At 40.7% G+C, this 26,292-nt stretch overlaps 1 protein-coding gene across 1 annotated transcript in view; it reads left to right on the top strand.

Annotated features, from left to right (window-relative positions):
* Window positions 1-23,642, top strand: part of DUSP16 (dual specificity phosphatase 16) — a 49,635-nt gene extending 25,993 nt beyond the window's left edge. Inside the window, exons 2-7 of the mRNA XM_063447632.1 lie at window positions 16,385-16,935; window positions 17,214-17,355; window positions 18,236-18,399; window positions 18,972-19,131; window positions 19,398-19,521; window positions 20,732-23,642. Coding sequence (XP_063303702.1) covers window positions 16,705-16,935; window positions 17,214-17,355; window positions 18,236-18,399; window positions 18,972-19,131; window positions 19,398-19,521; window positions 20,732-21,851 — 1,941 coding nt within the window. The 5' untranslated portion in view covers window positions 16,385-16,704 and the 3' untranslated portion in view covers window positions 21,852-23,642. The remainder of the gene's footprint in view (window positions 1-16,384; window positions 16,936-17,213; window positions 17,356-18,235; window positions 18,400-18,971; window positions 19,132-19,397; window positions 19,522-20,731) is intronic.
* Window positions 23,643-26,292: the final 2,650 nt, after the last annotated feature.

The raw sequence follows: 26,292 nt of genomic DNA, 5'->3' as shown, positions 1-26,292 counted from the left end.
CTTGACTGCAAGGGCAGGACTTTTTTTAACTTCATTAAAGTGGCTCTGCCACTTCAAATTTACATTTCTCCTATTGTTTATTATTCTCTTCCTCTCTCAGAATCCGTTCTTATTTTCTTCATTTATGGTCTATTTCTCTTTAAAACATAAGACAAAGTAGGAACTACTTTTGTCTTATGTATTTTTCCTTCGCCTGACAAATCTTGACCAAAGGGTGGAGCTTTAGGCAAGCTTCCCTTTTATCACTCTAATGAAGAGTGAAGCTTGAATTAAGCTCCAGAGTTTGTCAAGATTGCCAAGTGTAAGAAAGATGCACAAAGCCCCTAATTTGTTCTTCTTTTATTCATTTTTTGATCTATTTCTCTTTACAACATAAGACAGGTTCTGAAAGTCCAAGAGAAAACAATAGGAGAAAGGTAAACTTGAGGTGACAAGAAGAAAAAAATAACTTGTCCTGCAAAAACATGCATTGGTTGTTCTAGGATAAGAGCACTTAATCCATGTCCTTGACATTTTGTTTTTAAACTTTTTTGAAGTGGAGCTGTTACTTTTCCGCATACTAAATTGAATAAAACATGGCAAATCACCTATATCTCGTGTCAACCTTAATTCATGTGATACTGTCTTTCTTTTAAAATAATATATTAGTCATATAAGCGTTTAGTCTAGGCAAAGCCATAGCAGGCATTTTGGTTTTATTTTTGAAGTCTCACAAAAGCATATCTATGCTGCTTAGAGCATAAGTAAGCCCAACGTTAAAATTCTGTGGAAACAAAAATTTCCACTTTAAGAATCTGCAACTCCGTCACATGCATAGATATGGTTTTAACCAATACTTCTGGGGAGTGAAGGGTAATGAACCTTAATAAACGTCTTAGCTTGCAGGGCCCTGGCAGAAAACAGGTTATGTGACAAACTGGTGATGTCGGCAGGAGCTAAAATTAAAAGTGACCTTGTAAAGTACTTTTTATTTGAGGCACCGCTCCTGTGATAGGGGCAAGCTGCCCCGCCCAGCACACTATGTAACTATGAGATCACCCTTCACTGTTATCTGTGGGATAAAAGAACAGGACATATACTGAATGGAGACATTTTATTACAAGGCCAAAGATCGAATGACTTAATCCTTTCTGCATGTGCACTCAGGGCTTTACCCTTATTGCATGTAATGGATATTGTGTGTTTGTAACTCTTTTATTATTCTGCTGAGTGAGTGCAATAGGCGTTTGAGTTCACCTGTAGGGATCTGTGGTAAGATCAGTGCTGATGTATGTTCTGTAGGTTAGTTAAGGGCAATCTCAGACCTCAAAAATTTTGAAACAGGCCATAATCTGTGAATATTTCTGTTTAACAAAAATATAATCGGGTAACTCGGACCCCGAAATACTGAAGGAGAAATGAGTCATGCGTTGGCATCTCATGTGTCCTCTCCATAATACAATTTAAGCTGTGCCACCTGAGATACAAAAATCCTCCGTAGATGTTTACTTCGACATTGAGCAGGTGTTCTGCCTGAACGTATCATTTTAAATTCAGGAACAGCCTCAAAAGTACTGTGTATGACTGGGTTATGTAACATACATTTCTTTAATTATGCCTCCCACACTGATTGCAGGTATTAACTTTTGTAGTGTTGTATCATATAGCCAAATAAACCTCTGCATTGATTACATGGCACGCTTATGGTTTCTTAATAGAGGTTGTTAGGGGGCACTAGCTGCACAGCATGATGGATGCTTGAGAGCAGATCTCATGACAGAGGGGCATCTTTAACTCTTCCAAAAGCTACATCTAGGCCAGCTATGCTACCAAAATGTAAGTCTTCTACCCATAAAGACCATCAATCCTCCAAAATGAAACAATTGCAGATTGAAACCCACTGCAGTAAAGTGCACCATGGACAACATTAGAATACAAAATGGTGTCCCTCCTTGAGGATCAACATGTCTGTGTCAGCAGCTTTGGAGGACCTCTTGGGAGCAATACCTTCCACTGGCAACTCCCTACTAGTAAGATATGTGAAATTTAGAGGCATTTCTAAGAAGGAGATGGATTCCATCTGTATGGATAGGAAAATGCTGAGGACATATGTCTCTGACCTGGAGGAGAAGAGTGACATGTGCCTAATATAAGTTACCTGAGGAAACAAGTCCTACAACAGTAATTTATCTGTTCTTGGTCCTCTTTTATTCTCCATCTACACTGCCACTCTCGGTAACATTATTGTTGTTTGGATTTCAGTACTATATGCTGACAATACTCAGATTTACCTCTCCTAACCTGATCTTTCTCCTGCTCTCCTGGAGCATGTCACAAACTACCTCTCCTCCATCTCTAACTGGATGTTGTCTTGTTTTTTTAAAACTTAATCTAAGACCGAACTCCTTATCTTTTCAACCTTCAAATAGTTCTCATCCATCAATCTCCCTGCAAGTTAATGGGACACATATTACCCCCAACCCTGCATGCTCTCTGCCTTGGAATTACTTTTCTCTTCATATCCAGTCTGCCTCCAAATCCTGTAACTTACACTGATCATTTCCTGCACTACTCATCGACCTTCCAAATACCTGCATTGCTCCTCTTCAGTCTGTAATAAATGCTGCACCTAGGCTCCTCTTCCTGATTGACCACTGTGACAGAGCTCCCTGTACCCCGGCTGGGTACCTCTACTAGTCTTGCTTCCTAGCTGGAACCGGGAAACCTGAAACGCTTCTGCCCCAGTCACCGCAGCTTGACTGGGGTCCTTCTCTCCTACAAGGCAGGTATCGTCCCCTCTGCCTACTCCACTGCAGTCATTCTTCCAGGCAGGTAACCACCTCTGTCTGCAATGTGATTTTAATTGCCTTTTGCAAAGGCACTTGCCGCTCTCAGGCCTAGCTCTCTTGATTCATCATAGGGCTAGACGAATCGTGCATCCAGCAAACTGGTACAACATCTCTGTGACTGGGATCCCTAAAAATCCACACAGGACACCCAGTTCCAAAAGGAACTAACATGCAATACTTTAACTTGGGACTAGCCCATTTGTTCGTTAGATTGCTGTGACAACTTCAATAAAATACAAATATTCAAATCATAGAAGACAATATACAGCAACTTCTAACAAAATGACATACCGTATTTTACGCTCCATAAGACGCACTTTTTTCCCCCTCAAAAGTGAGGGAAATGTCTGTGCGTCTTATGGAGCGAATACTTACCTGTCTTGTAGCGTTGGCCAGCAGCACAGGGCGCACCGCGGTACTGGAACTTGAATTTCATGTTCCGGTTTCCGGCGGGACTGAAAGGAAGTGTGCACAAGCTGAGTGCGCACTTCCTTTCAGTCCCGCCGGAAACCGGAACATGAAATTCAAGTTCCACTACAGCGGTGCGCCCTGTGCTGCCGGCCAACGCTACAAGACAGGTAAGTAATTATGGGACAAGGGGAGGGGGGCAGTATGGGAGAGAAGTCTATGGGGAGGGGGGGAATGAAGTCTATGGGGAGGGGGTGGAATGAAGTCTATGGGGAGGGGGGGAATGAAGTCTATGGGGAGGGGGTGGAATGAAGTCTATGGGGAGGGGGGGGGAATGAAGTCTATGGGGAGGGGGGGGGAATGAAGTCTATGGGGAGGGGGGGGGAATGAAGTCTATGGGGAGGGGGGGGGAATGAAGTCTATGGGGAGGGGGGGGGAATGAAGTCTATGGGGAGGGGGGGGGAATGAAGTCTATGGGGGGGGGGGGAATGAAGTCTATGGGGGGGGGGGGGAATGAAGTCTATGGGGAGGGGGGGGGAATGAAGTCTATGGGGAGGGGGGGAATGAAGTCTATGGGGAGGGGGGGAGATGAAGTCTATGGGAGGGGGGGACACTATGGGACAGGGGAGAAAAAAAATATTCTGTACAAACTGTCCCATAGTAAGAAACACTATGGGACAGTTTGTTCAGAATATTTTTTTTCTGGGTTTCTTCCTCTAAAAACTAGGTGCGTCTTATGGAGCGAAAAATACGGTAGTTATAAATGTGTAGGAAAGACAATAATGAACACAAAATATCTCTCCTGCCTCCAAAATTAGCAACCTGCAAGTCTACCTAAATATGAAAATTAACTAGCCTTGCTATTCAGGTAGTGCATATAGCTGTTGCTACCAACAGAGGGCACTATATAGACTCCATAGCTAGATCCACCTATTTCAGTGACCCAGTCCTCAAGTACCCCCTAACAGTCCAATATTTAGGAATTTCCCAGTTGTGTCTAGGTGTTTTTAGAAGAAAAAAACACTTTAGACACAATAGGGTAATCCCTAAATGGCAGGGGGTACCTGAGGACTGGGTTGGGAACCCCTGACCTAGTTGGTTGGAAGCATCAGCAGGACAGGCGAGCACACAAACAATTAACAATATATACACAATACACACACTGCACCTCTAATAGACACCTCTAATGAGTGCAGTGTGTGTGTGTGATGCAGAGTGTGATGCAGAGCCTTGGTGGGGGGTGGGCATTTTTAATAATTTTTATTATTATTATTATTTTAATTTTTTTTTGTTATTATTATTTATTTATTTTTATTATTATTTTTATTATTATTATTAATTTTTTTTTCGTCCCCCCTCCCTGCTTGATACATGTCAGGGAGGGGGGCTCTCCTTCCCTGGTGGTCCAGTGGCATTGGCAGTTCAGTGGGGGGAGGGGGGCTGGCAGGAAGCACTTACCTCTCCTGCAGCTCCTGTCAGCTCCCTCCTCCTCCGCTCCGGTCCGTGCAGCTCTTCTGTCAGCTCACACTGTAAGTCTCGCGAGAGCCGCACTATGACCCCGCGGCTCTCGCAAGACTTACACTGGGAGCTGACAGAGGTGCTGAACGGACCGGCGCGGAGGAGGAGGGAGCTGACAGGAGCTGCAGGAGAGGTAAGTAACCGCACACAGCCCCCAGTCTGTATTATGGCAATGTAAATTGCCATAATACAGACAGTGACTCGAGTATAAGCCGAGTTGGGGTTTTTCAGCACAAAAAATGTGCTGAAAAACTCTGCTTATACTCGAGTATAAGTACCGTTTTAGTCTTGCAGCGCCACAACAGCATCTGCAGGCCTGTCATGAACATTAACTTATTCTGTCATGTGGTTGGCTAGCACAGCTTTAAAATGTTTTAACATGAGAAACAGACAACTATAAACTGTTCTATAACGTATAGGTATGCATTAGCGGATTACGTATATGAATTGCAAGATAAGGACTATTAGTTACATGCTTAATTTACACACACCTTAGAGTAAAATGTTAGACTGTCGCTATTATGGATTCGACTAATTCTCACCAAGCAGGATAATCTGTGAGTTTCGCTGGGTTGCTTATACATGTGTAGTGGTGATACAGTATGTCTCATATCTATGGCTAGTCTCCATATAGTGCATAGGTGAGTCGCGCATAACAGCTCTGGGCTATAGGGAGTGAACGAGTCCCTTTAAGAGCCTTTACTTTCAGTGTTGGTGTAATGATATAGACTTGGTATGGGTACGTCTTATCAGCAAGTACATAAAATAAAATGAATCAGTGAGCTAAGCCTCCCGCCTTTGGGGCTAAGAAGAGCAGTGCACATTTTCGTATGTAGGACTAGGCAGTAGTAACGATGTGATTGCCTATGCCAGTGGTGGCTGTAGGTGCCATAGCTAGGGTGGACTTAGAGGGTTGCACTGGCGGTGGCATAAGGTTGGAACCGTGCGGCTGTGCGTTTTGTAGAAAGATGGATACATGGGTGAGGATCTGGAGTGTGAGAGCCGTCTACTTGGGGATTGCGTATGTATCAGAGGATAAGTGTCTGTGCCGTGTTAGGGCTGGGTTCTTAAGACTGTGGAGAAGGTCTATGTGAAATAAAAAGGTTGGGTCGAAGTGAACGTGTGTTCCATCGGTTGCTATGCCTCTTGACCCTGAGGCATTCGGGGAGGGGGAGGGGGGGAGGCATGGGCAGTGTGCAGTTGTACTGCCTTAAAGGCACCGGGCAGTGCATGCCACGTCTGTGTAAGAGATGAGAACCTAAATAGAAAGACAGGTGAGATATATAATTGGTGTAGTGAGCAGGACATACAAGCATTAAACATTAATATAACAATATAGCAAGGATTGGAGGTCTTTGGATTGGTCAGTCCAGGGTTCACATCGCGGGTCCTGGGTGCGGAGAGTCCGCCCTTGTGGCATTGTTAGAGAGTCCCAGTGTGGACAGCAAGGCCGGTCCTTCTTCCACGTTGGTAATTTTGTAGTGTTGTTCGTCTTTGGTCACCCATAGCGCTCTGGGGGTCGCCCATCTGTAAGTTAGACCCGCTGCCTGCAGGATGGTGGTCACGGGCTGCATGCTCTTGCGCCAAGATAATGTGTCTCTGCTTAAGTCCTGGAAGAATGTAATTTGGTGTGTTTCAAAGTCATAGGGCGCTTTCCCTTTCATGGCTGTTATCAGGGCTATTTTGTCTGTCAAGGTTTGGCATCGTAGGATTATATCTCGTGGGGCTGACTTGGGTGCCCTTAGGGGTTTAGCTATACGATAAACGCCATCAAACGTAAAGTGTTTTGCCAGCCTGTTGGGAATGAGTGAGGCCACTAGGCGCCTCACGAAGTGGGGTAGTTCCTCCAGCGGCACCGTTTCTGATACCCCCCCTGATCTTGACGTTCTTTCTTCTACCCCTGTCGTCTAAGATGTTGACTTGCCTGGAGACGTTATCCTGTATTGTCTGTATCTGGGTAACTGTGTCTTTAAGTAAGTTTAGGGCCTGGCTCAGGTCTGTCACCTCTTGTGCCGTGGCCTGTGTTCGGGCTGATACTGCCTGTACCTCTGCTGCTAACCCCTTCAGGTCTGCTTGCCACATTAGTTGTAGGTTACCTTGGAGTCCTGCTAGCATGGATTGGATGTCCCTTTTTGTCGCTGGGGCTAATCCATCAGCTGCCTGTGCCTTTATGTTGCCTGTGTCTGCCTTTGCTGGGCTATGTTCTGAGCCTTCTTCCTCAGATCTTACAGGTGAGGCTGCTGTGTTCGCGCGGGCCTGTGCGGGTGGAGGGTGCTGCAGCATGCTGCCAATACTCCGGTTAGGCGTGGAGGTACTCGCTGCAGGTTTGTTGGACCTCCGACCCATCTCTTCCGCTGTGTGGGAGTCTGCCTCTATGAGTTGTGGGCTCTGTCCGAGCCACGCTGTCAGCTCCCTGGTTAGGTACTGGTCGCGTGTGCGGTAGGCCCCTTGGCTCGTGCCCGACGGCTGTAAGAAAGGCATCTGCGTGTTCAGCAGGGTGTTAGGAAGCTGTTCCGGGCGGTAGTTTTAGGCGATGGGCTGCGGGTGTGCCGTTCCCCATTTTATGCGCCGGCCGTGTGGAGCTTTTGCAAATGGCGACTGCCTTGCTGTGCCGTTAGCTCCGCCCCCCCCCCCCCCCTTTTTGTTTTTAAAAATTCCTTGGTGTGTTTTTTTTTTTTTTTTTTTTTTTTATTCTTACTGTTCAGTTATTGCCAACTATTATTATATATACATTTATATATTTTTTATATACTTGGCATATTTCAGCTGTAACTTTGCTATAGTATACCTTGAAATAACACTCTGGCATATCACCATGCTGTGCCAATCAAAGGCTCTTTATGAGTTTGAGTGGCATTTGATTTAGAACACACTTATTTGGCTCTCGGAGAGGAAGCACCTCCAGTGGCTGTCAGACTGCCACTAGAAGTGTGTTAACCGTGCAAAACGGCAATATTTTAGCTTGCAGGGTTAAAACTAAAGGGCCAGAGCACCCAGACTACTTCATTGAGATAGCGTTCTGGGTGCCTTTCAGTGGTCCTAAAGAGCACATTATATGGTAATGGTGCCAGGAGTGCTCTGTTTCCCTATGTGTAAGTAATCAAGTACTTTAGTCTAAAGTTTTCTGCATCTTTAAGTCAACTAAACTTGTCATATTATCTTGCCAATTCATATCACAACCACTCAGATTGCATTTATGATCTCCTCTATTGCATAAAAATTAAACGTATTGCGGGTATTAGTCATTGGCTATTTGGGTAGAGCATCCTACTATTAGGCTCAATGGTGATAAAATTACATATGTTAAAAAGTAAATTCTAACATTCCCTCTATGACATGACAATACTAATTGTTGATATTTGTGAATATAGAAATATGTTTAATTCAAACTGTTATTGTTTCTCTGTTAAGAGGGGAGGGGGGGGGGGGGGGGGGGAGATTAAAATGTGAGCCATAAAAGTGTGCTAGTAATAAAAACCACCATTCCTCCCATGTGTACTGTGTACGCCTCCCACAAGTAATAGGTATCTATTATCGTACACGTATGTCTTTATTTGCACGTAAGCTAATGCTGTTGCTTAGTGAACCAGTGACCTCAAACTTGACTTGGTATAATAATGGCACTGCGGGTATCTATGAACTACACTTATCATGCTGCTCAGCCATACAGTGCCAAGATTTGTCAAGACGGTTGTAGCTTTTAGGAGTAAGACATTAAACCCACTCTGAATTTTGCTATATGATACAGGATCTTTAATGGGGGAAAAGGGGTGGTGAGGGTAGCTACTTTCACTTTTAGTAAATCTGCTTCAAGCAAGGTTTAAAAATAAAATTGTCATGAAATGCTTCTATTACTATGCGTTTCTTAACAGTCACTGGTTTAATCTTTCACCTAACTGAAAGACATTTATAGATAGCACTGCTGATGTCATCCAGTTAATATTAAACATAGTCTTGTTTTCCTGCAGTTTAAAGCCTGTTGCAATATGTACTTTTAACTGCATAATAAAGGTTATTAGCTAATTGATTTACAGCAATTACTTAATCTGTAAAATATGTATACATCTGTGCAGCATATAACTGTACTATCAAAAACGGAGTGTTTGAAACTGTGTGATCTAGAACATCTGTAGACCTACAGCTTGTGTATTTTAGGTTTGTTCTATAACACTTGGCAAGCAATCGCTGCGCCTAAATTGCATATTATTCATTTTATTTAAGACCGAGCATGTTTAGTAATGTGCTCATTATTTTATTTTTTTACATAATCTTCATATTGAGTTCCCTGCCATTCCAATTTGTGTGCATTAGGTAGTGCTTTCTTCCATGGTATTTGATTTGAATGTGCAAAACTTTATCAATTGGCCATTGTGTACACCCTAGAATAGATGTAGCTTTAGTTATGATAAACATCTGTTCCACCATTTCAGGAATACTGGTTGTTTTTTTGTTTTTAAAGGTACACTCCAACCACCCTAAATGCGATCAGCTGATGCTCTCCACCAGTGAGCTACGCGTATACCTCAGGAGAACTAACAAGTCCCTGCTGAGGAACTCCCAGCTCTCTAGAGTTGGTGGTGGTGGTGGTGGTGGTGGTGGGAAGCAGCACCTGGCAGGTCCTAGCTAACAAGTCAAAATGGTCTTTTACTTCACACCTAACAGGGAGAGGGAGGCACTTTGTCTTCTGTACATTCCCTGTTTCTGACAAAAATTGACACTAGTGAACGCTGTAAGGTAAAATACTTCTATATGGACAGTCTCGCAGAATCCTCCATAGACCTCCCTACTCTACTGTCACTCATGTGCAAGAGTTACAGCACTTATGTGGGCACCTGGCAGATAAAGCACCAAGAGCTGAAGAAGGCCGACCGGATGAGGATGGTGACAGCCGTGAGGGACAGGTTCGGGTAAAAAAAAAAACTCCCCTTTCCATACACCCCACTGCACAGCATGCAGAGCAGTCACCATCAGGGGTCTTTGCAACATATACTTATTAATAACATGTTGATTGCTAGCCACTGTATAAAGGCGTGTTCCCATCTGCACTTTTTCTCCCATAGATTTACCAAAATGCAGATGGAAAAGGACTGTTTAGCACACTGGATTGCCATCCAAACTCTAAAGTGCTCATACCCTCTCAAAATGACGATGCTATTTTATATGGCATTAGATTGCTAGCACATGCATGGGTGTAACGTTCTATTTATCTACCTCACCATCTTACCACAATACTAATGTCAAGATTCAGCGCAGACCTGCTTCATTTTATTCTTTTTCCCTTCTTGGTGTTTAGAAACTATTCCTAACAGCCTCCTTTCTATAAGTAAGCTAACTATATATTTGTCCATAGTAAAGGGAGCAAAAAACAACAACTCTATCCTGCTCCCATTCCTTCTGGACAAGTGGTGACTCCCCACATGTTTTTGGCTAAGGTTAGACATCACTGTCATATGCACTTACATTAATCCTTCCTTCTACTGCGACAAAATACTACCTACTGGTTCCGGCAATCAGGTTGTTTACTGGATAAAGTCCCTTTACCCCGCGTTTCATTAATGTAGCCTCCTTCCTATACAATATGTCCCAGCAGGCACTGCTGCACAATATGAGTGTTTGTCTTGTACTTAGATGATCAGGGCAGCAAGCCCTGGGACAACCTCTTTTCTATGGTCAAGACATGGGTAAAAAGTCAATGTCTAAAACCATTTCGTATTGTATGAGTCTTTTGAAGAGTATTCTAATATCAGCCTTCACTCTAATGGACTCCTAATATGATGACATTTTTTTTTGTTTTGTTTTTTTCTTATGCCATTCATCTCTTAAAGGGACACTATAGTCACCAGAACAACTACAGCTTATTGAATTTGTTCTGGTGAGTAGAATAATTGCCTTCAGAGAAAATGCAGTATTTACATTACAGCCTAGTGTTCACTTCACTGGCCACTACTCAGATGGATGTTAGAGATCCTTCCTGGATAAAATGCATCCAAACATTCAGTATCTCCTCCCTCTGCATGCAGACACTGAACTTTCCTCATAGAGATTTATTGATTCAATTCATCTCTATGAGGAGATGCCTATTGGCCAGGGCTGTGTTTGAATCATGCTGGCTCTGCCCCTGATCTGCCTCCTTGTCAGTCTCAGCCAATCCTATGGGGAAGCGTTGTGATTGGATCAGGCTACCACGTCTGACGTCAGCAGACTGCTTGTTTTTCCGAGACTAACAGCATGCAGATTTACAGCTTCAGGCTTGAATACAATAAGATTGTTACTATATTTATGGAGGCATGAGGGGCCCAGGGGGGCTAGATGGTGGTGTTAACACTATAGGGTCAGGAATACATGTTTGTGCTCCTGACTCTATAGTGATCCTTTAAATCAAATGGCCATTGAAATTGCAAACATTAAAATTGCGCTTACCGTAGGTTTATAGGAGAATATTTATCTATATTCATTAGGAATGGCAACCCATTGGATAGCTGTTTGATGCAGTCCATATTGTAGATCATGTAGCAGATTTCAATGTGAGCACCAAGCCACGGAAAGAAACATAGAATCCTAAACTATATACTAGCTGGTGCCTGCTTTAGGGGGAGTATTGAGAAGACCAATCCTCCTTTTAGCCATATAGAACAAACACCAGCATGATGCTAAGCCAGCCTGAAAATGAAATATTGTAAAAAAATAAATACAAATTGAGAACTTTGTCAAACTTTAAACTTAGGCCTTGTTTCCAAACCTGTCACTTGTTGGCGAGTAGCAGCTTGTTTACCAAATGCCAAATTTCACAAGTAATGACAGGAAGTTACCAGCTGTTTGTAAAGGCCGTTCACTAAGAAGCAACTAATGACTCCTATTATTCTCTATCGGAGCCACTAAGTTGTACTTGGTGAATGGTTTCTGACTGATCTAAAACCTTATTGGTCAGAAAACAATGGGGGCTTTAGCCCAAAATATTATTTCCTTCCTCTTGGCACACTCTGTTACGTAGGGACACATACACACACATAGACACGGGCAGACATACACAGGCACAGATAGGTGCACACAGGCATAGACACACATACAAACATACAATCTTACAGTGATGTTCTTGGTAGTGGAGGAAAAGAGTGAGAACTGTGGTTGGCTGGCCACAGATTCTTTATGTAGGAGGGCAAGGAATGAGCCTCTCCAGCTCCTCCTCATCGAGAAGCCCCTCTTGTTCAGTGTACCAACTCAACCGGCTCAGGAAACACGTTCTACTTGTCCTCAGTTCCTGAAAAAGAGAGAAATGGTTTATGAGTTCATCAGTATGCAGGATATAACTTTATCTATAACCTGGCACTGTGAGCTCAGCATGATCTGTTGCAGTGGCGTTGGTCCTGTAAACTCCTTTGACAGCAACTGTAGAGATAACCACATTGTGCAATTGACGGAGATGCTGGTACCAGTATTTTATGCTCTGTAAGTTGCAGTTCCTTCTCAGAGTAAATACATTGCACTGAATCTGCTTTGAGATTCTTACTGTTGGCTGAGTTTAATTGGCTGACTTTTTTTTGGGCTTATTTTGCAATAGCTCCACATGGTGACTTTGCTGCTGGCAGTGCAGTGGCTGCAGGGGTGCAGGGAAAGATGATTTGTAAGTACATTAGCCTGTCCCTTGCCACAACCATCTTCTTCCATGGGATACTCTTCAGTTCTGGACAACTCATTTGCCAGGAGTCGACATCAGTGCTGTACTCTCGCGCATGTGCAAGAGTACTACACTGATATCGGTCTGTTCTTATTGTGTTCGTCTTTTTCCAACTTGTACAGCGCTGCGGAATTTGTTGGCGCTTTATAAATGCCAGTAATAAATAAATATCTATGGAGGATGCCAAGAGATCATAGGAGTTTTGTTTTTTTTCTTAATAGAGACGGCCGAGGGCTTGACACCAGTAGCTCTGCGTTTTTTGTTGCATTTTTGTCAAGAGTAGAAAAAATACATAAGACAAACTTTTTACTTTTGTCTTTTTAACGGACTTGGAATTTCAGTCTGTGGGTATTTTGATAAGTTTTATATTTTTTCGGGGGGCACCGGTTAACTTAGCCACCTTAAGTTTGAGTGTTGCACTCCTGCGATAGATTAAGGACCTTACAACAAAGTAGAAAACTTAATTTGGTCAATTATGGTTTGAAATTGCTAAATGCACGCTAAAATTTTTACTATAACAGAGATTCGCCCACATACACACACACTCTAACTTTAACAAAATAATTTTCTTTGTGCTGTTTAGTCATTAAACCTGTTTTAATAAGCATGCTACTGTACTCCTAGTACGAAATGTGTCGGGCTGTTCTGACGCAGCAGTTGCTGTATATTTGATTTACAGTGTTTGTTGCACCTGCTGTTACAGCTGCCTGATTCTTTTAATTAAATTTTAAAGATTTTTATGTTTCACACTGCTGGATTCCAGATCATTTGTCCTCATTTGTTTTTTTTTTTGTTTTTTCTCTCTCTCTCTCTCTTCCTTTAACCCTTCGTGTACATAAGCAGTCTGAGGTTTTACATTTTAAAATTTTCAATGTCAGCATCTCTTGTTATACAGCTCTTTGGTACATACTGTCAATTATCTCTCCCACTTAAAGAGGACATGTGGCCATCCTGTTTTACATGGTAATAAATATGAAGAGGCCAGCTTTGAGTGGAAGCCATTCAAGTCACCTCTTGTGTTGATTCAAAACAAAAGTAAACACTTGTTAATAAGGTTTTAATAGCTTTTTAAGTTTCGGTTGTAAATGTTTATAGCCAGAAGCAGAAATGAGCATAACCCTCTACAGTTAAAGGGATCCACATCTATTGCATTCTGTTGCTCTGCATAGATCAGTAATAACAAACAACAAGCCTGACCCCTGAAACCTTAACATTTTATTGATCTTTTAAAGGAGTAGTCAAATCTGTATTTTATAGACTCCTCAAACACTTTTTTTCACTCACATCTTCTTGCCTCTGTTTTTTCACTTGGTATCTGGCACTCTTGACAATCCTGATGCCATGTGACCACAGCCTTTGTTTGTGTTACACCTTTAAAGAGTATCTTTTATTCTTGTGGTGATCTGTTTAGTAAATCTAGTCACTGTAGTTTTGTTTTCCTGTGCAAAGTAACAACCTTTTGTATCGTAAAACAAAGCCATTACATTACATTATGCTGATAAGGTTTGTAAGTGTCCTAACCCCTTAAGGACCAAACTTCTGGAATAAAAGGGAATCATGACATGCCACATATGTCATGTGTCCTTAAGGGGTTAAACGGCTTTCATCGAAACACCTACCTGTCATACATTCTTTTACTGAAAAGTATCTGGTACATTGGAGACTAGGGTTTTTTAGCCCATCCCATTAGAATAGTTTCTAGTTTTGTTTATATAGTGATGCGTTATCACACAATCAGTCTGTTCAAATACATAGCACTAAATATATGAAATCCAGAAAGGAGTGGGCTTAAGCTGGCTGGGTCAGCGGCTTGCCTGTGAAGCAGTGCACATGCCTGATGAAGAGCAGTGGCAGGCAGGATACTGCCTCCTCTCTGTCGAGTATTAGCCAGAGGGTGATAGGCAGGAGAAATGTGCACCCACCCCTACAGGTCATTCTTGTGTTGGGTGGCCTTGCGCACTGTGATAGAGTATCTTCTTGTCCTGTACTCGGTTTGACAGACTGGGTAGAGAATAAAAGAGGTCCTCTACTGCCAGGGGCAAGTGCCACAAAAGGGGTTTGGGGTAAGACCAAATGAAGGAATAAAATACACAGAAGGGGGGAAATTGGATATTTAAAAGGGGGGGGGGTAACACAAATGAGGGGCTAAGAAATGCAAAAGAAGAAATAAGAGGGACAAAAGGGGATACGATATGCAAATTGAGGAACAGAGACACAAAAGTGGTTTATGAGAAACACAGGCCTACACAGGTAATGGGGGCAGCAAAATGCATATTTGTCTGTGCAGCCAAAAGTCCTTGCACCATCACTGGTGGCAGGTACCCTGAAAAGAAGTGCCAACCTGGCACATGTGACATACCATTCAGACAACTCATACTGCCTGTGCCATGACCTTAGTAGAAGCTCATACACACAAGCATAGATGCTAAGCAGTGACTTTGCAGTATAGATGCACTTTGTGATATATTTTCATCATGTTATCAGAAGTACAAAAGCAAAGGCGGGAAACCTCAAGATGGAGGAACAGGTCCCAATATGGGACCATCCAACTAGATGTGTAGAGCAAGTTTGTGCAACTAGATGTGTAAAGCAAGTTTTACCCTCTTTTGCACCATTAAAGAAACCCTGTAACTGAGTCGTCTCATTAAAGTGGTTATAATGTCTGGCGTCCCCTGGCGTGAAGCTTTCATTCATTTTTAAACTATTTTTAATATTTTAATGCTAAACATGAATCACCTATTTTCTGCTTGGGCAGCTGTATTTGGAGTGTGGGCTTACTGCTTTCAGCCTAGTGTTCATTATTGGGATGAATTGGTATGACTAGAAGGAAATTTCCCTTAGCTATACATCCACGAGGGGCCAGGGCTGTTGGTGGCCAGTGACCCTCATTCAATTGTAACTTATTGAAAATGGTTTAACACTAAATGGACACTGCCAGAGGACTTGGCAATATAACCATTAAGAACATGTAAAGACGTTTGCAATGGGTTACAGTACAATTTTATAAATCTAGCTTTTTGTGGTGAGTGCTGAGAATTCTTTATTAATTGTAAAATGTAAACATTCTGCTGTAACACTATAATTTTGGAAATGCACACAATACAATATAGGTGTACCAGTAAAAAAGAGAACTCTGCCTGTAAAGCGCACAATCTTGCATTTACAGCACTTATTCAATTTGTTAACTCAACACGCATCAACCTATACATTTTAGTGGATGTTGAATTTATTACTTTCATTTTTTTCCCCACTCACTCTAAAAGAGCAGATCTTCCATTAAATTTTCTTGTTCCAGTAAAGTATATTTGAACTTTTACAGCTAAAAGGTAGGGGACATTATTCACTACTTGTGTGATTGGTAAAAAAAATTCCCCGCAGTTTGAAGCAAACTCCAGCCAGAAGTCACTTCCTGTTTCAAAATTTGAACGGGGGTGAGGCAGGCAGAGGGATTAATTACACAAAATGCTGGTGGTTTCAAGACAGCGAGTTGAATGGAGTCTGCTAAGTTTTCATAAGATGTGGATACAGGTAACCAAGACATTAGAGATAATCTATGACTAGCAGGGGGTCATGGGAGTTGTGGTTTATAGTTAGAGGGCTGCAAATTCTCTTGCTCTATGAATTATTCAGTAACTTGCCATACTCCCCGTCAGATTTGTACCATGCTCCAAGGACTAATGAGTTAAAGTCGCGTGAGCAAGTAAATTCTCAAGTTGTTCTGGGCTTACCCCTTGTGGCTAAACATAACTATGACCTCATTCTATTTCTGTTTTGCTTTCGTGTGTATTTTTATTTTATTTTTGTCTCTCCCTCTTTCGGTTTGTCACACTTTTTATTTATTTATTTTTTTTTACATCTTGGTTTCTCTCTTTTTGGCTTTTTTACCTTTCTTCTCTTGTTTTCATATTTATCAGACTTTATTTAAATATCCCCTCTGCTTTTGTCTCCTATGCAGAGTCTGATTAAAAAAAAAAAACAAAGGAAATTATGAAGACCTGAACTAAGGCTGCCCCTTCTAAGGACCAACTTTTTTTTTTTTTTTTTTTTTTTTACGTTGGATCTGTGACCCTTCAGTTCCCTCCCAATGAGTGAGAAGAAATTATCTGCGCTACTCTGAGAAATTCCATACCAGAAAATTTTTCTTTTTGGTGATTCTATTGCCTACATGTTATGAGCAGGATGCCCTGATAACTTGATGACACCATGAACTGAACAATGCTGTAAGAGCCTCCATCACTTCATCCCAGCATCAGTGGATAGGGCAGAGGTGCCGTGATGGCCACGGAAACCCCCCGATGTCGGTTACTAACAGCTGAAAAGCTGGTGACCTGGATGGAAGGAGGAGCAGAAAAGGTTCTTCTTATTGACAGCCGGCCATTTGTAGAGTACAACACTGCTCATATCCTGTATGCCATCAACATCAATTGCTCCAAACTGATGAAAAGAAGGCTACAGCAGGATAAAGTCCAAATTGCAGAGCTGATCCAGCACTCTGCCAAGCAAAAGGTGAGTGAAAGATCAAAAAGTGTATTTGATAGTTTTTAGAAAAGATGGAGACCGCCAGGCATATAGCAGATGCCAAAATTCTAATAACATACTGATATTCTAAATAAATTGCCACTACTCCGGCCCTTGGGAAAATAAGAGTTTTCATTCAAAAAAGTTGCTTAATTTAAACGTTTTGTACCATTTGAAAATTGTGGTCAACGGTCGTAATTGCTCCTTTTTACTCTTCGGTGCATTGTTTGGAAGATCAATCGTTTTTAAAGATTTATTTCTTGCAGGTGGAGCTGGACTGGCAAACTCAGCAGATAGTAGTATATGATCAGACGTCTGTAGATGCCTCATCCCTACCACCTGAATGTTTCCTCTCAGTGCTGCTGGGAAAACTGGAGAAGATGTTTTGCAATGTGCATCTTCTGTCAGGTAAAATAAATTGCCCGCCTGGGCCGTCTCCTGTATTTCATTGATCTCGTGGCTAAGGAGGTCCTAGGCAGGCTCTAGGTAAATCACATTAGTCTTTAAATGTAACTAAGGAAGCTTGAGTACTGGTGTTAACTTTTGCTGAACACAAGAGGAACAGATCCTTTTGGATAATTAAAGAGCTGACCGATTAAGCTCTTGTAATAGGACCGGTGATCAGTACACTGTCTGTCTAAACATCCCTGTCTTTAGTGTACCTTATTTAGTTGTATCCAACCAATTTTCAATAGAACTGATTGGTTTATAAAGAGAACATTATCCCACTATTCAAACAAGAAAGGGGAACACTGAAATGAAATGCAGGCGTAAGTGATGTTTTCCACCAGCAGATAGCATGCAAAGTGCTTGCTGACTGAATTCCATGATTGAAATGGATGAAAAGATTTCCCTTTTCATCCTTATTGCGATCCCTCATCCAATGTCTATTAGTTAAAACTATTACATTTATTTTTTTATTTTTTTTAAAGTACCTTATTTGGCTGTATTAAAAAATAATGTAAGAAAATTTGAGTCATAATTTAGAAACCTGTATCCTCTTATATCAATTTCAATCTGGTAAATACAGAAAATTCAACATTACATATACAACAAATGTTATGGTGCATCAAAAAATAAAATATAGATTCTATAATGGGTAAAACCAAAAAATAAATGTGCACTCACTGGTCTTCTTTTCAATTGCTTGCAGTGTTGCCTTTTTGTATCCACAGCAGTAATAAACCCAGTAGTTGACGTTTCAGTCCACCTTTGACTATATGTAGATGCGTGGGGGGGGGGGGGGGGGTTGTCTGTTTCGTTATATTTTAATAATCTGTTTCTACAGGGGGATTCTTTGAGTTTTCGTCCTGTTTCCCTGGGCTGTGTGAAGGCAAGGCTTCCATTGTACCCACATGTATCTCCCAGCCCTGCCTTCCTGTGTCCAGTGTTGGTCCAACACGAATTCTTCCTCATCTCTACTTAGGCTGCCAACGTGATGTTCTAAATAAGGTAAGGCATCCTGATGTTTCCATACAGTGCCACACGTGTAGACCTTTTATAACTGATTAGTTTAGCAGTATTCTGTATTTATTTTGCATGCATGGAAATAACGGAATCTCTAACATTTTGTTTTTCTCAGAGTTTGTAGCAAACTTTCTAGTGTTCCTGCTTTGTGAAAATGTGCTTGTTAGTGACAATAAACCCACAATTCTCTCTAAGAATAAAAGCCATCGCAGCTGACCTCAGAAAAAGCTTATTACAACCTGAGCAAATATTGCAAGGGGCACCTTCATAGAAAATTATCTGAAATTCCTCTTATAACACTATAATTTACAGTGCAGAATACCTGGTAAATATAGCCAGTTAGCGAATGGACCTTATGATGAATAACATGAATCTCTTTATTTAAGGGATTACTTTAAGCATGTGCACATTAAAACATGTCAAATCCTTTGATTTCCGGCTAATGCTTTATGTTAATTAAATAAGGAAAAGGCTAAGCATTGGTTTTAACTGCTTAACCTTTTCTTTATTTTATTTCCTGAAGATTAACCATTTCCAAATCTGTTCTGTGTATGCAGGAGCTGATGCAGCAGAATGAAATTGGCTTTGTACTGAATGCCAGTAACACTTGCCCCAAACCCGACTTCATCTGTGATTCACATTTTCTACGTGTGCCAGTAAATGACAGCTTCTGTGAGAAAATCCTGCCGTGGCTGGACAAATCCGTTGACTTTATAGGTGAGGGCAACTCGTTGTTTATACAATCCCATTTATCTATCTGTCTATCTGTCTTATTTTTCTTTTTTTTGTTTATGCACATAAATTGTAATACAAACTGGTCAACTGAAGAAAAAACCTAGAGTTTATTTTCATGACTTACCAGCACAAAATGTCTGAAATTACTGTTGTTAGTGATTTGGCTATTAGCTATTTTTGGTGGTTTATGAACAGGAATGCTTCTTTCTTCCTGTCCGCCTGATCCTTTTGGTTGTCTGTCCTTGCAGAAAAAGCCAAAGCCTCTAATGGCCGTGTTTTAGTCCACTGTTTGGCCGGTATCTCTCGCTCTGCAACCATAGCGATTGCATACATCATGAAAAGGATGGATATGTCCCTGGACGAGGCCTATAGGTAAAATAGCTTGACAGCATGCTGAAATATTTTATCTATCTAAAAATGTAATGTGCATTATTTTTCTTGCAATCCTTCCAGAAGAAGAGCATGCAATCAATGTATACCCTGAAAGGGGCAGAGTTGGGGAACACAGTAAATATAATGGGAAGAATTATACCGTGTGAGATATGTAGAGTTACATAGGCCAGTGAGTTACTGTTATGTAAAAGAAACAAAAAAATACGAATTCATGTGATGAAAATATAATTTATAAAAGATCAACTGTTTTTTTGTGTTTTTTTTTTTATTCAGATTGATATGTTAACAGTATACAAACACATGCAGGGCCAGTACACAAAACTCTATTATAACCTGTATATTAACAGCAAAGCACATAAGGTCACACATTTAGACTTTGAAAGGGGAGATTTCACCTAGGGCAAGGAAGAGGGTTCTTTACAGTAAAACATATGTGAAATTATCTTACTAAAGAGCTGCTTTTCTGAGATTGTATACAGATTTTTAAACAATATATGCAATCTTTGTTTTAGATAGAGCATATGAAGGGTAAAAGGGCAGTCTAGGCACCATAACCACTACATGCTGTTGTAGCAGTGATGGAGCTTTTAGGCTGCAGGCATAATGTCACAGGTGTGGGATATTGCTAATGCTGAAATGATGCTTCTGCATTTACAATAGGCAAGTGGGGTCCTGGGCTGCAGGTACCTTGAGAACCCTTGTTTTGGGCAAACCACTTAAAAATGGTGTAACCCAGAAGAGTTGGTCTACACCCTTAGTCAGAGGCTTGTCATGTTAACGGTGCTTACACTAGTCCTCTTAATTTGTAGGGAATAAGTTTGTTAAACCACTGAGAAACTGGATTGTCAGTTTGGAGTTAGTGGTACTCTAAACACCATGACCACTTCAGTGATCTTGGTGCCTGGAGTCAGGATTTGCAGTGTTTTGATATCAAACACTACACATATGGAGATTAACCCCTCTGCTGCTGGATGTTTAATTCCACATCCATAAGTGTCATTGGGCATCATTAGCCAACCCGGGAAGATCAGGCTGAGGGATAACTTGGCTACGGAGGTAAGTTGTTACTTGAGGTTTTTTTTTTTTTTTTCCTTTAGCCTGTATTGCTGTGTGTAGATGATCCAATGTTACTAAAGGTGAAGACCCATTGCAAGTTTGAAAATTAACTGAATGTTGTCTTTGCCCACAGGTTTGTGAAGGAGAAAAGGCCAACTATCTCTCCAAATTTCAACTTCCTTGGACAGCTTTTAGACTTTGAGAAGAAAATCAAAGCACAGACGGTGCAGGCAACTCCTGCCTGTAAACTAAAGCTACAGCTGGATATGGGTAACGGTGAGCAGTTGAGCTCTGCTGAGACCGTCCAACCTCCAAGCCCGCTGCTAATGCACCCTACCTCAGAGCTGCAGCCTCATTGCTCCAGGAAGCAGCCAGTATATACAGAAGAGGCTCCCCTTCTTTTGGGCCTCAATGGACTTCATGTATCACCGGGAGAGAAACTTGAGGACAGCAATAAGATCAAGCGTTCTTTTTCGCTGGATATCAAATCTGTGCCTTATTGTGGATTAGCTAGCGTTGTCTCTATATCTTCCACTGCAGAGGAGAAAAAAGAACTCTACAAATCTTCTGCATCCATAGACAGTGGCAGCAAAATGTGCCAGTTCTCTCCGGTGGAGGAGGTGTCGGAGCAGACTCCTGAGACAAGCCCTGACCGTGAAGAAGCAAAGAATGTTGCAGAGAAACCCACTGTATGTGTTCAATCGGAGAGCAAGCATAGGCAGAAGCCGCAACATGCAGTACAGAGTAGTGTCCTCTCCCAAAGGTCATTGACAAGCCCTCTGTTCCGGAGTGGGAGCATGGAGGACAACCGTAAAACAAACTATTTGTTTGGATTGTCCAGTAGCCAGCAGCACTTGGCCAAGTCTGGCATGGGCCTAAAAGACTGGCATTCTGACATCTTGGCAACACAGGCCACATCATTGACAGGCAGCTGGTACTTCACTTCCGATTCTTCCACCCATTTCTATTCTGCATCTGCCTTGTATGGGGGAGGAGCCTTCACAGCTTATAGCTGCGGACAGTTGCCCACAGAACCCTCTTGCGCAGTGCGCAGGAGAGCAAAACCTAGTGTCCGTGGGGATTCTAGGCGTAGCTGGCACGAGGAAAGTCCCTTTGAAAAACAGTTCAAGCGCCGCAGCTGTCAGATGGAGTTTGGGGAAGGGCTGGTGGACAGTAGGTCACGAGAAGATCTAGGAAAAGTGGGCAGCCAGTCTAACTTTTCTGGCAGCATGGAAATCATAGAGGTGTCTTGAGCCTAAAGACAGGGTTTGATGGAATTGAAGCCAGCAAGCTGCGCTTCTCTGGTCTGTTGTGTTTTTTTTTTTTTTTTCATTCTTTTTTTGTTCTATCATTTATGTTCCCTGTAAATCTGAATCAAGGATTCACTTAACAATTTTGCTGTAATATCAGCCACCATCAATTTATATATATTTTTTATTTACAGTACTTTGCTGCAAGGCAGCACATCACAACTCTGCACACTTACCTCTGTCTGCCGGCACAGCCGAGGCCTCTTTCCTCAAGGGAATACCCCCATAAATTTCACACCTCAACTTGAGCTCATATGCCAACCACAGTTTTCATAAATGTAGTGAGAAATGCAGTGTGCCTTGTCATGAGACAGATTGTGTGTTTGTTTGCGTATAATAAAATTTGAACCCCGGCTAATCTTAAAGTGGCTCTGTCACCTCAATGGTTCTTTACATGAATATACATGAAATGTATCCCTTATTACAATATTATGATGACAGACTTGCTAAATGTTCAGTATATGTCCTAGATTTCTGATGCAAGATTTTCCTGGAACTTTTTTCCTCTGTGTGGAATCTATTATGACAAAATAGAGTTTTTTACTAAACACATTTAAAAACACCTCCATATTTTTGGAGTTAGGTGTTAATAAGCACAAGCCTTAATATTTGCATCTGCTTCTCTGGAATCATACTTTTAAAGTTGCTTGATCACCTTTAAAAATGCCGCTTGGGCCCAGAGTTGCAGTAGACGAGTTATACTTACCTGATCTTCGATCCTTAACTCCTGGCACTTAATTGGCCAGGAGCCAATGTCTCGGGACATGCACAAGAGTACAACACTGATGTCTGTGGGGGGGTCACGCTGGAACCTCTGTAAATGTTATCTCAAGATGAGCAAGACAAGGCCTTATTCTCCTAGCCGTCTCAAGTGATGGCTGTGGGAATTAAAAAACTTTATAGTGGTAGCTCTGCCTTTTTTTTATCAAAGGATTTACCATAAACCATAAGCTAGTCTCTATTTTCTTTTGTATCTTTTGACTGCGTTGAAATTTCAATGAAATTCCAACAAAGTCTTTATAAGCAAAGATTTTATCATTCTGATTTGCTCAATTTTATTGGATGACAGAGCCACCTTAACACAAAATCTACCTATGAGCTATTTTTTTTATTTTAGATAACAGTTTTGTAAAGTTTTACCGGAGTTCAATCTTTTCCTATAATATACTTAATGATGGTTGAGTGAATTGGCTCTTGCTGATGTAACAGGTTTATTTAGTTACTTTATTAATGTTTGCCGGAATAATCTGCAGTTAACACTCTGATCATTGACATTGTAAATCTGAGAGGATAAATGTAATTTAAGTATTTGTTTTGTGATGTACACTAAAAATCCAATAACTATATTCTAGAGTTTTTTTTGTCTGCCTACAATTGGACCAGTTTTCATATTTTTACCTTCACCAGATCCTTTTTCTTTTTTTTGAGAAAATTATCAGAATGGATGTAGCAAGACTTATGCACTCTGAGAAATCATTAAAACAATTTGTCTTTTTAGATCTAATTAATTTAAATATAAGCGGTGATTGTATGTACGTTGTAGACACAAGACCTGTTGGGGATTTAAACATCAATATATTGAAGAATATGTGAAAAGAAGAAAAAAAAAGCAGTAAAGAGGAACTCTCACATTTTTATTTGTGATGATTTATGGTGAATTTGCTCAAGTAAATACTATTGATATGTGGTTTTGTGGATAGAAAGTAATGTTTATACAACCAAATTGCGTCTGCTGCTTAAACCAAGTAATGTAAGCTGCCCATTTTTGAGTAACGTATGTTTTACTCTTCTCTTTTTTATTATATATATATATATATATATATATATATATATATATATATATATATATATATATATATATATATATATATATAAGCAAATAGAAAAAACTCTTGCACTCCAACTCTAAATAGTAATACTGCCAGGTGCCAAGTCCCAAATTCATAAAAAATCAAAAAATTACCGGCACTCATGGGCTTCTTTCATCCAGTTTATTTTAGGTGAAGGTAGTCAGGTCGACGTTTCAGCTCCCGATCGGAGCTTTCATCAGGACACCAAAACCTGATGAAAGCTCCGATCGGGAGCTGAAACGTCGACCTGACTACCTTCACCTAAAATAAACTGGATGAAAGAAGCCCATGAGTGCCGGTAATTTTTTGATTATATATATATATATATATATATAATCTACTCACTTTCCCATGATTCCCATTCTACTTCAAAGTTGTGTTAACACTGTAAAATAAGTCCACATGAACTTCACTCTGCGGTACTCAGAGCTTTTTTAAACCGGTCAATTGTCCTAAATCCTGTTTGCCTATCCTATTAGGGACCTCTTCATCTCTCCCCCAGTGTCATGTTTCTGTGAACACATGGTAAACCACTGAAAGTGTGTCACAGTGCACAATTTCTACCCTTCTGAGAGAGGTCTTTAGGACTAATGTACACATAGGTAGCTATAGTTGACTGACTTGAATAGCGGTCTATATTATGCCTCCCAATACTTAGAGGTGTTGATTTTTTTTAAAGGGACTTTGCAGGGAATAGGAAACATATAAAGCAAGCTTATATACACTAAATACCCCAATTGTACCTTTTCAGGAGACTACAGTGTCAGAGAAACAGGAGATTTAAAAAAAAAAAAAATGCTTCCAAACACTGTGCGCAAACTTCTTTCATATCATCTTGCTGGTGTAATTGTGTGTATTTATTTAGATCCACACTCGCCCACACATGGAAGATAAAGCTAAATACAATCCCTGATATCAAATATTAAATGATGATTTACATTACAATAAAGCCATAATTTGCTTATCTAACCCATGCATCAAAGCATTGCTGTTCGGGCAAATTGTAACCTAGTATAATTCATAACTTATAGGGAAGGTGTTGGTTTAAAAAAAAAAAATGCATGTTTGTTTAATGTACCAAAAAGGACATTTTAAATAAATCAAAAGGAATAGTGTGAGAAATGTAAAAGGCCATATCCCTAAAAATTAAACGTCTTTTTGCAAGTTCTGCAGCTGTGCTGATCCATCCATTTTTTTTTTTTGCCAAGCACTAACTTATTTAAAAGCTTTTTTATTACAAACTACCCAGCAAATATTAGGAATATATATAATATCAAATTCATACATTCTATAATTGAAATAAAATACTCAGATATGCAGGCCTGGAGCCTTTAATTTCTTCTTTTAGACTTTTACATTAGAGGTTGTCTTTTACTAGCAGGCCATTAACACAGTGTTCACTTCTACAGTGTTTTTTTAAGACCAATTCCACATATTGTTTTTAATATACATTGTTAATTTATTGGGGATAGGGCTGTATAAATTTAGTCGATTTTACTCCTTTATGGCAGAGAATTTAGCACAGAGTCTGCATTGGCATGAGCTATACGCCACAACTATTACGGTAATGTGGTTTTGGTGCTTAGACTTATCTAGTCTGAATGAACTCAGATTCTTCTTGCCCTTTTGTTTCTTTTAGCAGAGATTAAATTGCATAAACACTTTTGGATATATGTTACAGTCCTCTTTGAACAACATCAATAGGACAGGGTGGATGCTTAATTCAGAGGTAAAAAAAAAAAAAATACAGGGGGAAAAAAAATCTGTGTGTGCATATATATATATATGGGCCAAATTTCATTTGACAGGTAAATAAATAGTTTGTATTGTTGCAGGCACATATAACGGAGTCTTGGGAGATTCATTATGGGTAATTTCACAAAGGAACGAGTAAAAATAGTGAAATTGTATTTTTAAAATGGCAGGTCCGTTATTTTTACACATGGAGAAAATGTGGTTTCATCAGGATGGGACTACTGCCCATACAGCCAGGACCACAATGGACCTCCTCCCACCATCATTGGTCTCCGATCAGATTTACAATTTTTTTTATTTTTTTTTAAATTCCCGCCAATTGACAGCCAAATTTGCCCGACCTTTTACAGTTGCAAGAAAAAGTATGTGAACCCTTTGGAATGATATGGATTTCTGCACAAATTGGTCATAACATGTGATCTGATCATCATCTAAGTCACAACAATAGACAATTACAGTCTGCTTAAACTAATAACACACAAAGAATGAAATGTTGCCATGTTTTTATTGAACACACCATGTAAACATTCACAGTGCAGGTGGGAAAAGTATGTGAACCCTTGGATTTAATAACTGGTTGAACCTCCTTTGGTAGCAATAACTTCAACCAAACGTTTCCTGTAGTTGCAGATTAGACGTGCACAACAGTCAGGAGTAATTCTTGACCATTCCTCTTTACAGAACTGTTTCAGTTCAGCAATATTCTTAGGATGTCTGGTGTGAATCGCTTTCTTGAGGTCATGCCACAGCATCTCAATCGGGTTGAGGTCAGGACTCTG

This window comes from Pelobates fuscus, chromosome 3 (genome assembly GCF_036172605.1).
Source record: "Pelobates fuscus isolate aPelFus1 chromosome 3, aPelFus1.pri, whole genome shotgun sequence".
Lineage (NCBI taxonomy): Eukaryota > Metazoa > Chordata > Amphibia > Anura > Pelobatidae > Pelobates > Pelobates fuscus.
This window is presented reverse-complemented; position numbering and strand designations above follow the sequence as displayed.